The following is a 14,321-nucleotide window of genomic DNA, read 5'->3' as shown; positions in this document are numbered from 1 at the left end:
ATATATATATATGGAAATTATATATCTTTCTCCTAGATATTCATGTTTGCTTAGTCATTACTTTTTTTATATATGCGATTGCAAGTGTAGATGTTAGCCTTTTTTCCGATTTGGCTTAAAAAAATATCGGAGTGTACTATGAGCGTATTGTGATGTTTGCAAGCATAATGGAAATATCCACTTATGTGTTTAAGCGTAAGACGCCCAAGAACTGATCTTTCGTATTATGTTTATATATCTTATAATGTGCTATTTACTATAACATGGTCTTCATAATACATTATAAACAGAAAAAATTTTTTTCCAATAAGTCTTGTTAAAAAATTATGTAAGATGTATCATACAGTTAAAGAATTTTATTCACTAAACAGTGAATTTTAACTGTCAAGGAAATAATTATTTCTGGAACTTAATTAAAAATATATGGATATTTCTTGTTATAAATTTGTGGATAATAATTGCCACTGTATCGATTCACTGTCTAAATGTTGTAATTATTCAAAAAATAAATTTATCTTACATTCAAGTATGTGTTAATATTATTGATTAATTAATATTGATATTTATAAATTATTAATTATTAAATGTATATTAACAACGATTATTTTTTTATGTAATGTAGTTACTTAAAGATAAAAACATTCAATAATTAATTTGTATCTTTTATTTGAATTTATATGAATACAATAGTTAATGTTTTAGTACATAGATAAGATATAAAATAAATCTAATTTTATAATATATTTTTAAAATATCATTAAAATTGATGATGTATTTTTTTGAAATTAATTTTAAAAAATTATTTTGATTTATATATTATCAAAATTTATTTTAAAATAAAAATTTACATATAAAAAAGAGACTGAAAAATACAAAGGATTTAATTAATTTTGTATTAAAATATTTTATTCATTCACTGATCGCTAATTCATCAAATTCGCTCTTCGTTTATTAAAAGCAAATATAAGTTTTCTATTATTCGTGGCAGTTAAAAATCTATGAATCTAATATATAATACATATAATATTTATGAAATCTAACATATAATTATATAACATATATTTATAAAAAGATATATCGAAGATATTTGTTTTTAACATCTATTAATTTTATTAATTTCTATGATTGAGTTGAATATAATTTCTGTAATTATCGCTATAAATCAAAGAAGGTATATTAATATTACATATTCTAGTAAAAGTTTTTTACATGTACCTGTATGCACAAAGTATAGTTACATTAAGATTTAATTTCTCTTATATTAAAATTTTATAAGAAAAATTTAATAATATTTTAAAAACGAATAATTATATCTGTTTTTTTGAATGCAAAATTACAAAATTTTTGCAATTATATTATTAAAAATTAGAACAGTATTAGAACGCTACGATAACATTTCTAAATAGTGAAGAAATTTATGTATTTCTTAAGTAATACTATAATAAATTTCATATATTATATGAATTTATTATATATTATATAATATATGATTCATAAAAATTTTAATTGTTTTAATGTAATTACCTTTGTCTTTTCATTTATATAATTTATTCATTTTAGTTCATATTAAAAATCTTGTTTTTACTACAATTTAATTAATTTGTGCCATCATTTATTTTTAAAAATTGCGCTTTTGTTAAAAAATTATTAATATATTATTTCTATTTTATTTATATATTTTCATTTATAACACAATTAGAAAATATTCATATATCATATATATATAAATATTAGAAAAAATACACTTGGATAAATTTTTTTAGAAAAACATTAATCTCAATCCGTTTACATATTCTTACAATATACCAAAGTAAATAATACAAAAACAATGTTGTATGTTGTATGTTAAACATCATGAGTTGTACTTATTCTTTAATAGGCTGTGATAATGTACTTCTTTTAAAAACATAATCGCAATCACACTACTGTTTATTTTTCTTTATTGCTTTCTTGAATTTTCTATAGATTAATCTCAAAGTCTATCAATATAAATATTATCGATTCTTATAAAATTAATGTAATATTAAGATATTTGGTTTATAATGATGCTCATTTACTGAACATTTTCAATTGTTTTTTTTTTATAACAAATTTTATAAAAATCATTTAATATATATTAAATTATAATAAACCCATACATTAATCCTAGAAAGACCAAGGGTTTCATGAGCTCACTATTTAAAAAGAAAAAAGAAAAAAATGTTATTTTTCTTATTTCAAAAATTTTCAAAAAATTATTTGTTATTTTTAATTTCAGGATTCGCGTGGAAAAGTCGGTAGATATATTTCCTTCTATTTGTTTTTTTTTTATTATTCTACCTGCATATAAACCAATGATGCGTGAAATTAGATATCATATTTCAAAACAAAGATAATGAAGCATAATGTTATATGATCGTTGCAAGTTATATTTTTTTTACTTATATATTTTGTTTACTTATGTAAGTTTTAAAACAATTGTTAGTCGAAATAATTGTTTTATTTTAAAACATATAAATAGAGCAAATTCGTAAAGTCTTAAAAAAAGTGTATAGACGAATTTTGTTTTGAGATTTGTAAATTATATTTTACATTTTTATTTTATTTCATATTATCATATTTGATATTATATCTGACAGCAACAATGATTATAGTGATATTGATGATATAATCGAGTCACTAAAGAAAATAATAATATTTTTTATAATTTATAGTTAGTTGTAATAAGCAAACTGAAAATGAAGATTCAAGTTCAGAATGTTCAAAAAATAATAACGAGAAGTGCAATAATAATACAAAATATTCAAATATTATAATAATTTGCGAAACTTGTGAATAATCATGTGTCAAGTCAAATTCTCACCACGATATCTATCTTTATAATCGTATTGCAATCTAATTAAATAAATTATTAATGAAAAATCTTATATAAAATATTCATATACACGTTCTATTCCGCACAATTCAAAATTATTCAAATATTCTAAAATATTTGTTTCTAAATCACACTTTTGGATCAAAAATATAAAAAATTTAGATAAATTCAGCATATTCTTTCCCTTGGTCTTTTACGTAATGGCTTAAGCCTACGTTTTTCTAGGGGTAAATATTACAGTACAAATTTGCCAAATATATTACAAGATATACCTACATAAGCAAAATCACATTAACTATTTGTAAGAAAGGTGACACTTTATCAAATGTGCTAAGATCCACTGCTGTTCCTCCAACAAATATTTTTAAAATCATGTTATTAGTACGATTAATTGTAACTGTGGCAGCTTTCGTTAACGTTTGATTTGTAATACCACTACAGTGTGATAAATCTAATAATTCTAATTTTGGTGCAGATTCAATAAGATTAATCATTGTTTGATCTGTAAATTTACAAGAACGACATTCTAATCTTTTTAAATTATTCATATCTCGTAAATTTAAATCCGTCACTAAGTCTAAATAACTCATTATTAACACTTCTAATTTTGGTAAAGTTGCTATAGCAGCTATACCAACATTTGTAACTCGAAAACATGCTGTAACAAATAAAAAATTCATATGAATTACATATGAATTATTTAAAAATTATATTTAACTTACCGGCAATGTCAAGATATGTAAGTCTCAAACATTTTGATGCCAAATGGGAAAGAAGTTCGTCCATAACACTTGAATTGAAACTAATTTTTAATATTTTAAGATTAGTTAATTTTGCAATGTGTAACATATCGTTCGGTTGTAAAATAAACGAATTATTAGAAATATCTAATGTTTCTAGATTTTTATAATGTGTGCCTATAGCTTGGATAACATTATCAGATATACCAATACATTTATTTATTGTAAGAGATTTCAAGTTTTGCAGTTTTAAAATTGCCTAAAAAAATAAAAATAATTTATTAGTAAAAATTTTTGAAAGATAAATTAAATAAATTGAAAAATGTTTACCTGTGATAAAAATTGTTCTTTAAGAGAAGTACAACATTCTAAAACAATTTCTTCAATTGTTTCTAATGGTAAATAAAGTAAGCATCGTCCACATATTTTACCAGAATCCACTTTGAGATATTGTAATTTTGGATTTACTTTGAATAATTTTTGTAGATCAATATCACAAACATAAGTAGTAGAACCAAGGCTAAATTTTGTAATGTTATGGCAGTTATTGATTAATGAATTGATACCAGATGGGGAAATGGTAAGACCAGTAACATCTATTTTTTGTAAATTAGGACACAACTTTCCAACAATAGTTAATGTACTATGTAATGTACTATGATGTACATTAACTGTAGCATTTGATAGATTTATTTCATTTAAATATAGACCACATCGCAATAAAACTTTTCGTATAGTACATGTAGTAATTTCTCTATATTTTAATAATGCAGGTAAGAAACCCCACATAGAATATGATAAATCCAGTCTTTTTACACTATGCCAAGATTCAAGACTTAATGCCTTCCATCTTTTGCACACTACATTATTAAAAAAGTTTTATATATACCATACATATATAAATTAAATTTATATATTTCAATAAAAATAATATTAATATATATTAAAAAAAAATCATATACTCAACCTCTTTCTATTCTAATTCTATCTACAATTGATAATTGAAGAAAAATATGTATTAAGCAGTCATCATTTAATATCTGAATACTAGTATTTGTAATATCATTTTGTATATAATCTTGATGACATTGTTCATTGATTTCTTTTTTATTAGATTTTGATTTATCTTTTACATTATAATATTGATTTTCTATACTATCTGGTTGATGCCATGAATGAGCAGCAAAGATTCTTAAATCTCTATTGTGTAATCTTACATCTAAATCACATCTGGCTCTATAAATCAATATATAATATTAATATTGATTCTCTTACTAATAATTTTTAATTTTATATTTATTAAAATTTAAATTACCTTGAAGCTGCTTCTACAGTGTGAAAAGTAACAAATGCATAATTACTGTTTCCTTGATTTCTTCGTAAGAAACAACTTTCAACATTTCCATATTTAGAAAATAATTTTATAAGATCTTTAAATGATGTCTAAAAAATTATATTCTTATATTAAAATATTTTTTATTAAATTATAATTGAAAATATATATACAAACCCTTTGTGCTAAGTTACTAATAAATAATTTTCTAATTGGCACACCATCCTCTGTAACAGGTGAAAAACCGTATATAAACGGAAAATCTGTAATAGATAAATGTGAAAAATTAATGTAATTATAAATATTAAAATATGTGAATTTAATTAAAACAATTTTATTACTCATTTCTTCAAGGATGTGACTATGTTGTAAACTGTCAGAAAAATCAGTCATTATTGTGGTTAATAATTTATTTTCTTCTTTACTTTTTTCTTTTGTTGTTATCTTCATTCATGTTCTAGAAATCGATATGTTTAAAAATAAAAATATATTCATTTGTTATTAGATATTAATTAAAATTAATGTATGTCTTAAATTCTTTATATTTTTAATATATATATAAAAAAAAATTTGAAATATTATTATATTAATATATTATTATTTAAGATATATTAAATATATACTAAAGAAAATTTTAGAAAAGAAAGAAGAATATTCTTACAAATATATTAATCTTTTCAACACATGTCACGCAGCGAGGTTATACATGTAGCTATATTCGAAATCGAAATATCGCGTGTGCGTGTGACACAAAAATACAGGAGTCAGGTAACCTTCAAAAGACAAGAAAAAAAGCATTACATGAATAATACACGTTCTATGTTTTCTTTCTAATGAATATAATAAATATTTATATTCGATATTTTTTTCTCTATTAAGATATGTAATAATATATATAGATTATTAACTAAGAAACAAATAGAAATATTAAAAAAGTAAATTTGATAATTTCAATTTTAATTTCTTGTCATATTAAGTATAGAATAAACCAATCATTCGATACATTTTTGTGCCTCTTAATCCAGGATGCGAAGGATACATATCCATTACTATCGTAATTATGTCACATGTCACATACGACATTATATTGACTCAAAATGGAATAAGATAACAGCGTTATTGGAACGATAGGAATAATTAAATATTATAATAGTCGTATATAATTGGTCGTATCACATGCGATCAGACGAGTATACTATTTTCTGTACCACTAAAAATGGTTCAATTCCCCTACTGTGAATTTCTGTAGGAGGAGAAATACATGACGTCATATTATTCTTATTGTTAATGCTAATAAACAATAATATAGCATAACAAAATGCCAGAGGCAGAAATCTGTCTTATGTGACATATTTTTGTTTAATTTAGCAATGATAATGGAGATAATGTCACATATTCTCTTTCTAAAAAATTCACAGTAGGGAAATTTAGCCATTTTTAGTGGTACAAAGAGTAACGTATTATGTTCATCCAATAACTCTGTATGCGATATTATCGATTCAGAATGGAATAAGATACTAGCATTACAGGAATAGATGAAAGGAATTGTAACTAAATTACGGATTAGAAAGTGTTGATTCGTTTTCATTCGTTCTCTCTTTATTTGTAGATCTTCATATTTTTATTTTCACTGACTATTGCTACAAATAAAATTTCTATATTTATTAAAATTATACATTAGCAAATTGCTATCAAATGTATATAATGAATACATTACGATTTATTTGTCTGCGAAATATTCATCAAGTTCGTCACTTTCATAAATGGTACGAATTAATATTTTGAAAATATATAATTAAGTAAAATATAATTATATAACCTCTCTTTTCTGACTTAAAATATGTATAAATAATATAATATGTATAAATATGTAATATGTAAAATATATGAATTATATTAAAAAAATATAATATAAATTATAAAAATGTGAATATATATAATTCTTATATTAATTTTTGATAATAAATATGCTTTAATAAAAGAGTTGATATAATTTTGTAATATTAAAAAATGAACGCATACATTTTTATTATTGTTTTAATTTTTTTGTTGTAATTTTAATGTTTTAGTATTATTCAGCAGACAGAAGCAGTTGCTGCAATGAGCACACCTTCTTTGTTGGAATCTGTTGCTACACAAAATGAACTACCAGTTAATTCTAAAATAGAACAAATTGCTAATCAAATTGTTTCTTTAAATCTTATAGAAGTAGCACAATTAAGTGAATTACTTAAAAAGAGATTAAATTTGCCAGATGCAATGCCTATGAGTAATTTTATTGCTGCTCCAGTAAAAACAGAAGTATATATGTTTTCTTTTATTATAAAAACATTTTAAAAAGAGAAATTATCAAAGAGAAATTATACAAATTTATTTAATTTTAGGAGGAAGTTGAAGAGCCTGCAACAGTACAAACTGCATTTACTGTTAAGCTAAAAAGCTTTGATGAAAAACAAAAAATTGCTTTAATAAAAGAGTTAAAAACCATATTACCAAATTGTAATCTTGTACAGGTAATTTCTTTATCTTATATTAAGTCATTTATAAAACATTTTAAATTCCTTGTTATTAATTTTTAATGATAGATATTTTTTTATAATATAAATTTCAAAATTTTCATCAACTAATATAAGCTATATATAAATTAGACTAACTAAATAAATTAAATTTTTCATTGATATAAATATTATTATAAAATTAATGTGTGAATGATATTGAAGCTAAATCTTACTCACAAATAAATTTAATAAACAAAATTCATAATATTAAATTAGTTTAATATGTTATAAAAAATTAAATCATCAAATGATTCAATATTTTTACATATATTATACATATTATTTATATTAATATTGATATATATAAAATTAAACTGATTTAATATTATGAATAAACAATATAAAACAAAAAAATTAATATTTATTTTCTTTTCTATTATTATTTTGATTATTTGATTAAACTTTTATATTATATTTTGATTATTCTTTTTTATTGATTCTGTGATTAACTATATATTTAAGATTTTGTAAAATATATTTCATTACTTAATTATATTTTTATAGGCTAAAAAATTTGTAGAAAGTACACCAAATATTATTAAAAGTGATCTTTCAAAACAAGATGCTGATCAATTAGCAGATGCTGTCAGGAAAGTTGGTGGTATAGTTGAAATTATTTAATTTTTTAATTTTTTTTATGTACATATATATATATTCGAAAAATTATATTATTAATCTAACATAATTCTGTAATTATCTTTACAAGAATAAATTGTAATAAAAAAATAAAAATTTTTCGAATTCATAATTTTAATATAAATTTATTTCATTAAACAAAATTAATATAATATAACAGAATATAATAAAATATTAAATTTTTTATATCTTATTATTTTTATATTTCAATAAATATATGTATATATTTTATAAATTATTGTATTTTTAAATAATAGTTTGAATCACTTACAAAAATCTTTATATAAAAGTCATAATAAAATAAAAAGTCTGTATTCTTTGAAGTTCATGTTTTATTGATTCAATTTTATCAATTACATTTTTAATTCATTTTAAAAAATTTATAAATAATAAAATCTAAAATAATGATAATTGAAAAACATTTAATCATTAGTAAAGATTTTTTTTGTTTAAGTTTTTTTATATAATTAACTAACTTATTAATATTTTTTCAAATTAAAACATTTAAATTAAAAACACATGTGTATGATAAGCCATTTGATATGCAAAATATATTTCTGTTAATCAACAAATTGAACAATTGGCGCTGCGATAACAGCTATATAGATAAAATAAGGGCCGTATCAACTATGTCTAATACCTTTTCTTATTTTGCTATTTAATATAAAAAAAAAGAAAATATAAAATGCTAATTGTTTAAGGAATATAATATTTCTATATACATATATATTATATATACATATATATATATATATACACATATAAAATCTTTTTATTTAGAGAGAAAATAAAAAATTTTTTTTATTACTCTATGGACATAAATAGAATATGGATTGTGACGCTACTGTGCCACGACGACTATTGCCACGATGGCCGAAGAGACTGACACAAACGATAAAACGACGATGGAAAGTATAGCGCAAAATATACTCGAGGTTCGTGTCAGCCGTGATCAGGACAGTGCGTCATAACGTAATAGTGCCTTTCGAAGTGTCGAAAGAAATCCTAGTACTAACAACACGTTATTATTCCGAACTTTTTCGATCATTTTGACAGGTCAGTACCGGAGGTGGGTCTACATCGAACGAAGTAGCCGCATTAGAGTTTCAAGCTTCACAGGTAATATCGAGGCTCGAGGAAGCTGTAGAGAGGGCAGCCGACGGTGGCGGTACCACATGGAACAATCCTTCCGGATTTCTTTCACAGCCAAAAACTTCAGATGAGATATTAACTTTAATTCAGGTAAATATAGCGCTAGCAGAAATCATTGATTGACAACTATTGGTTGTTTCTCTAAGATTTACGAACTGATTGGTTGATACTATTATGATCATGGCTATTACTTATCACGTGGTTATATGATTGTTGCAGTCGGTTGATTATTCTATAGAATTATAGTTGGCGGTTTTTTTAAAATATGTAACATTAGCATAATCGCTTAAAACTATAAAAAAATTGATATAAAACAAAATTTAATAATACAAAGTTAAAATTAGAGTTAGAATTATGTTTTATGGAAAATCTTAAAATATTACAGGATTTGGTAATTCACGAAGATGCCCCACAATCTGTTAAAGATGGCTCAACAGAAACGGCAACAAGTCAAGTAACTACTTTGCCAACATTAACCGAGCCAGCGAAATTAGCTTTAATCGCACATACTATATCCGCGTATGCGCTTGCACTTCCAAAATCCCATGCTCAGAGACTAGCAGGCCGATTGGCTGCAGATACAACTAGATGGCTAAGTCATATTTTCCGTTTTGTCGATTGTGCCTCTTCATTTCATGAGGACCATTTGGAAGGTTTGGTCAGAGTAACCAGATTAGCTCTACATCGAAAATATCCTCGATATATGGAAGAAGGTTTTACTGCACTTGCAGCCTCTCCACCTTTAATTTACAGTTCTGTGGCTGCACCTTTAGGAGTTGTTCAACATTTGTGCAAACAAGTATAAAAACTTATAGTCTATAATTTAAAAGAATACATAATTTTGTGAATTCTTAATTGTAAATCTTTATTATAATTTTTAGCTTTCTTTGCCACTCCATTGTGTAAGGCCCATCCCCCATAACACAATGTTTGGATCGCGATATAGCATGGATGTATCAGCTTTAGAACGCAGACTTGCAGAAGATACGCAATCAAATAATGTAACACCACTTCTGGTATTAGCAGAAGGAGGCTCAGTTTTAACAGGACATTGCGATAATATTGCTAGATTACGTGCAATTTGTGATAAATATAATGTTTGGCTTCATCTTAGAGGTCATTCTTTAGCTGCATTAGCATTGAATAATTCTGCAAAAGATTTGGTGTGTTCATATCTAAGATTTTATCTTATTTTTTTCTATACATTAAAAATATGTAATAAGAATGTTTTTGAATTTCAGCCTTCTAAGATTGCAGATAGTGTTACATTACCTCTTGGAATATGGCTTGGTATACCATCTTTGCCAGTAGTTGTATCCTTTTAGTATGCATATATTTGATTAGAAAATTGTTTAAATAGATAAATAAAAAAATAAATATCAAAATAGTATGTTAAAAATTGTATACTAAATTTCTTCTTAATGTATACATAGACATTATATAGATTAACGGATACAAAAGGCGGTCGTCCAACTACAAGAGATACAACTTTGTCTTTAGTATCAGGTTTAATGACCGATTCATTGTCAAGACGTTTACCAACTTTACCATTATGGACTACATTACAAGTATTAGGTAGAGATGGTGTACATAATAGATTGAAGAGATGTTTCTTAGCTGTGGAAGAATTGTACAATAAAATTAAGAAATTTTCTTGTATAAGGATATTGGTAATATATCTAAACAACAATATCCTGTTTTAAAAAAAAGTTTGTTTCTATCATATAATTCATTTTGTAGAGTCAACCACCTGGAGGTGAAACAGGGTCCTATACTATAAATGAGCTTCTAACAAATCCAGTGAACAATCCTCAGCTGTTTGAAGCTGTTGCTAGTGCATTAGTATTTCAATTTGTGCCTGCAGATAGAGATCCTCAAACAACAGAACGCGTTCCTCCTTATTACGATAAATTAAATTCCTGGTTAGGTCAAATTCTTCAAAGAGACATCGAAAATGTACAAATAGAGTTATGTGAAATAGAACATCATGGTATTGCAATTCGTATTTGTCCTCTAGAAAATCCAGAACAACCTCCTTCAACTGAAGACATAGATAATGTAATAGCTTGTTTGGAACAACAGATAGTAAGTTTATTTTAAACACGAATATATAATTAATATTTTAACAATTATTTATTAATTATATTGCTATCACTTATTTAACAGGAAATATTACAAGCAACAGTTGAACATAAAGCAACATTCGTACGATTAGTCTCAGAAAATGATTCTTTACATTTAGTAGAAATGCCTGGTTGGGCAGGTTTAGGTGGTGTTCGATATGCTCCTCCTACTTGGATTCATGTCATGACCGACCAAGCAAAAGAAGAATTGAATAGATTAAACACGCAATTAGTTGAAGCTTTACGAAATACGGATGCGGCATTTTCTTTAGGAGAGGGAGCCGATGGTTTAGCTTGTGTACGATTTGGAATGGTTACGCAAGATACAGGTAAGCAAAAATTTACACTTTTTATTTCTGATTTAAATTATTGTTATTCAAAATAAAAAGTTAAAATAAATTTTTTCTACAGATGTAGCTGAATTATTATCTTTAGTTTTACAAGTTGGTCAAGAAGTGGAAGCTAGTTCTAAATTATTGGATACTATATCTGAAGTAGTGAAAAGAGGTATCGAAGCTGCACAAACAGATTTGGAAAGAGAAAACGCTGAAAAATTATGGCAAGAAGGTATTCTTAGACATGTGCCTGTTGTGGGAACTTTTGTTAATTGGTGGAGTCCTCCCTCAAAAGAGACTGGGGTTCGTGGACGCAGTTTAAATTTACAAGCTGGTACATATTTATACAAATTAAAATTTTAAATATGAAATCATAGTGAATTAATTCGAATTTCATTGAAAATTTCATTGAAATACAGGAATTGTTGAGAGTACAGAAAATATTTACAAATATCATATGCAATTACAACCTAATTCCACGGTAATCAATGGATCTGGTGCCAGAACTCCACCACAACCTCTTGTACAGACTCCTGTTGGCGCGAGCAGTCAAAGTCATAGTCGTTCATCAAGCCATTCTAGTTTGCAGAGTGGGAAAAGTATTTCTGTGATCACAAATACTACCTCTCACCCGCAGGTAAAAGAAGAATCTGGGGAAGTGAAGTCGTAGTAAACATTAAATGATAGTTGATCGGCAGAAAATTCAATTTAATAATTTCAAGTTTACGAACTTGGCAAAGGAATAATGCTCTAGGTGAAACGTTGGAGTGTTTCCGGTAGAAGCTATCCTTTACATTTGCAGAGCACAGCAAAAAAATTAGTATCCCTAAAGCATTGAAGAGCTTCAAAAGTTGACAAAGATAAAGATATGCTGTTCTCTCTTTCGTTCTTTCCACAATAAACTATTTTATGCTACTTTTTTTCTGTCATTTTATATATCAATCGTATTATTTTTTTTCTTTTTCACCTATTTTTGTCATTCTCATCATGATTCAGTTTCAAAAACACTTGAAAAGTCTGTCAGATATGGCTTGTGTACTTATTAGACTGATAATAAGATGTTGCTTTTATCCTGAGTTTATTTGATAAAAAGTATTAACTGTTTGTATTTTATTAAAGTATTTTTCTAAGTATTTCCATAGCACAACATTTAGAAATATATTTTATTATGTTCATGATACAACTTTAAATAATTATTTTTAAGTTTTTAGTTAGTTAAATGACTACCAATATTACAATATAAAATTAAATAAACTAAATAATAGGCTAATTAAGTTTTCAAGAACAGTGTTTTACACCGACTTTATGTGCACATAAATTCTGAATAAATTTTCAATCAAATTTCCACTATTTTTTTAGTTTTTATTTTCCAAATAATGATCTTGCATTTATAACGAATGAGACGATTTTTTTTTATAAAGCACAAAATATATTAACAATGAATACCAAAAAACAAATTTATAAATTCGTGATCGCTTCGAACATTAAAAAAAATATTATGCAAGTATTAAACTTATTTTAAAAAGCTAAACTTTTTTAAAAATACAACGAACTGTATAAAAAAAAGAGAAAATCAGAACAATGTTCCGATTTAAACAATAACCAAAGAGATATAAATTTACATTCAAATGATTCGAATTGTTATTATGTAATAATATATAATTTACAATCGGATAAGAAATCAGTTTAAGAAAAAACATAAAAAAGATGTTCACATTACTATAATATACTCAGTAAATTGTTAATAGATACATTGAATAAAAGAAATTAAACTGTATGTATATTTATGTACCAAATTGTTGTAATAATATACTACAATCCAATAAATGATTGAACAATAAAATCTTTAAATACTTAAAAAAAATTAAATTTTAATATGATTATTGTTTTTTATTTCAAAACTAAGAAACATAAATTAAAAAAATTATAAGAAGTAAATAGATATTTTTAATATATATTTATTTACATTAAAAATTATGTATATGATTTTGAAATAGAGAATGTTACATAAAATTTTTAATTTAAAATTATAATTTTTAACATATTTTTTTAACATATATATCCTGAAATTTAAAATAAATGCTTTTTGTGTAAAATATAAAATAATATATATATATACTATAAGTATAATAGTTGAATATACACAAATGAATCTTATGTTTTTTATTTTTTTTTTTTTTTCATAATATTCGTGTTACCATTACAATAGGAGGAATTAAGTCTGGAATATGGCAATTAGACGTAATTCGCAATGCACAAAAACAGTATTGATTAACGAGTTTCATTTTACTCTTATATATGCCTCTTAAAGAATTCTCTTTATAATATACGCTTGAAAATGCTTTTTTCTGCGCGTACAAAAACACCATAGAAATTTTACACAAAATCTTGATAGCCTCTGCACACTTTGTGAATAAACGTTTTTCGCACGCCGAGAGAGAAAAAATGAAAAAGCAAAGAATAATATGTCTTCTTTTGCGAATCAATATTTAAAAATTCAAATTCAATCTCAGTTACATTTTCTTTTTTTGGTCAAATGAATGAATTTGTCTATCGATGCATACATAATGATCGCATCAAAATTTGTTTT

General features: G+C 24.5%; 3 protein-coding genes across 4 annotated transcripts; 2 read left to right on the top strand and 1 right to left on the bottom strand.

Moving 5' to 3' along the window:
• Nucleotides 1–2,539: 2,539 nt before the first annotated feature.
• LOC122712781 (F-box/LRR-repeat protein 20-like) lies at nucleotides 2,540–6,133 on the bottom strand. Its single transcript, XM_043932665.1, has 9 exons — nucleotides 5,931–6,133; nucleotides 5,589–5,700; nucleotides 5,269–5,384; nucleotides 5,105–5,190; nucleotides 4,910–5,037; nucleotides 4,562–4,830; nucleotides 3,925–4,454; nucleotides 3,577–3,853; nucleotides 2,540–3,512 (listed from the first exon to the last, which is right to left on the bottom strand). The coding sequence occupies exons 3-9, from the start codon at nucleotides 5,375–5,377 to the stop codon at nucleotides 3,127–3,129; spliced, it is 1,785 nt and encodes a 594-aa protein (XP_043788600.1). The 5' UTR covers nucleotides 5,378–5,384; nucleotides 5,589–5,700; nucleotides 5,931–6,133; the 3' UTR covers nucleotides 2,540–3,126.
• A 346-nt stretch (nucleotides 6,134–6,479) lies between these two features.
• Nucleotides 6,480–8,204, top strand: LOC122712783 (39S ribosomal protein L12, mitochondrial). Its single transcript, XM_043932666.1, has 4 exons — nucleotides 6,480–6,693; nucleotides 6,997–7,228; nucleotides 7,312–7,440; nucleotides 7,990–8,204. Exons 1-4 carry the CDS (start codon nucleotides 6,623–6,625, stop codon nucleotides 8,104–8,106), a joined length of 549 nt encoding a protein of 182 aa, XP_043788601.1. The 5' UTR covers nucleotides 6,480–6,622; the 3' UTR covers nucleotides 8,107–8,204.
• On the top strand, nucleotides 8,010–12,665 carry LOC122712780 (putative pyridoxal-dependent decarboxylase domain-containing protein 2). Of its 2 annotated transcripts, none has more exons than XM_043932664.1 (11): nucleotides 8,010–8,086; nucleotides 8,947–9,056; nucleotides 9,178–9,363; nucleotides 9,659–10,072; nucleotides 10,155–10,436; nucleotides 10,524–10,586; nucleotides 10,707–10,943; nucleotides 11,014–11,358; nucleotides 11,440–11,725; nucleotides 11,808–12,065; nucleotides 12,151–12,665. In XM_043932664.1, exons 2-11 carry the CDS (start codon nucleotides 8,991–8,993, stop codon nucleotides 12,399–12,401), a joined length of 2,388 nt encoding a protein of 795 aa, XP_043788599.1. In that variant the 5' UTR covers nucleotides 8,010–8,086; nucleotides 8,947–8,990; the 3' UTR covers nucleotides 12,402–12,665. The 2 variants fall into 2 exon arrangements, with proteins under 2 accessions (XP_043788599.1, XP_043788598.1); XM_043932663.1 differs by having other exon boundaries at nucleotides 8,011–8,086; nucleotides 10,515–10,586.
• Nucleotides 12,666–14,321: the final 1,656 nt, after the last annotated feature.

This window comes from Apis laboriosa, unplaced genomic scaffold, assembly GCF_014066325.1.
Source record: "Apis laboriosa isolate Shangri-la unplaced genomic scaffold, ASM1406632v1 scaffold218_cov154, whole genome shotgun sequence".
Lineage (NCBI taxonomy): Eukaryota > Metazoa > Arthropoda > Insecta > Hymenoptera > Apidae > Apis > Apis laboriosa.
The sequence above is the reverse complement of the archived record's forward strand: the minus strand, read 5'-3'. Positions and strand labels throughout refer to the sequence as shown.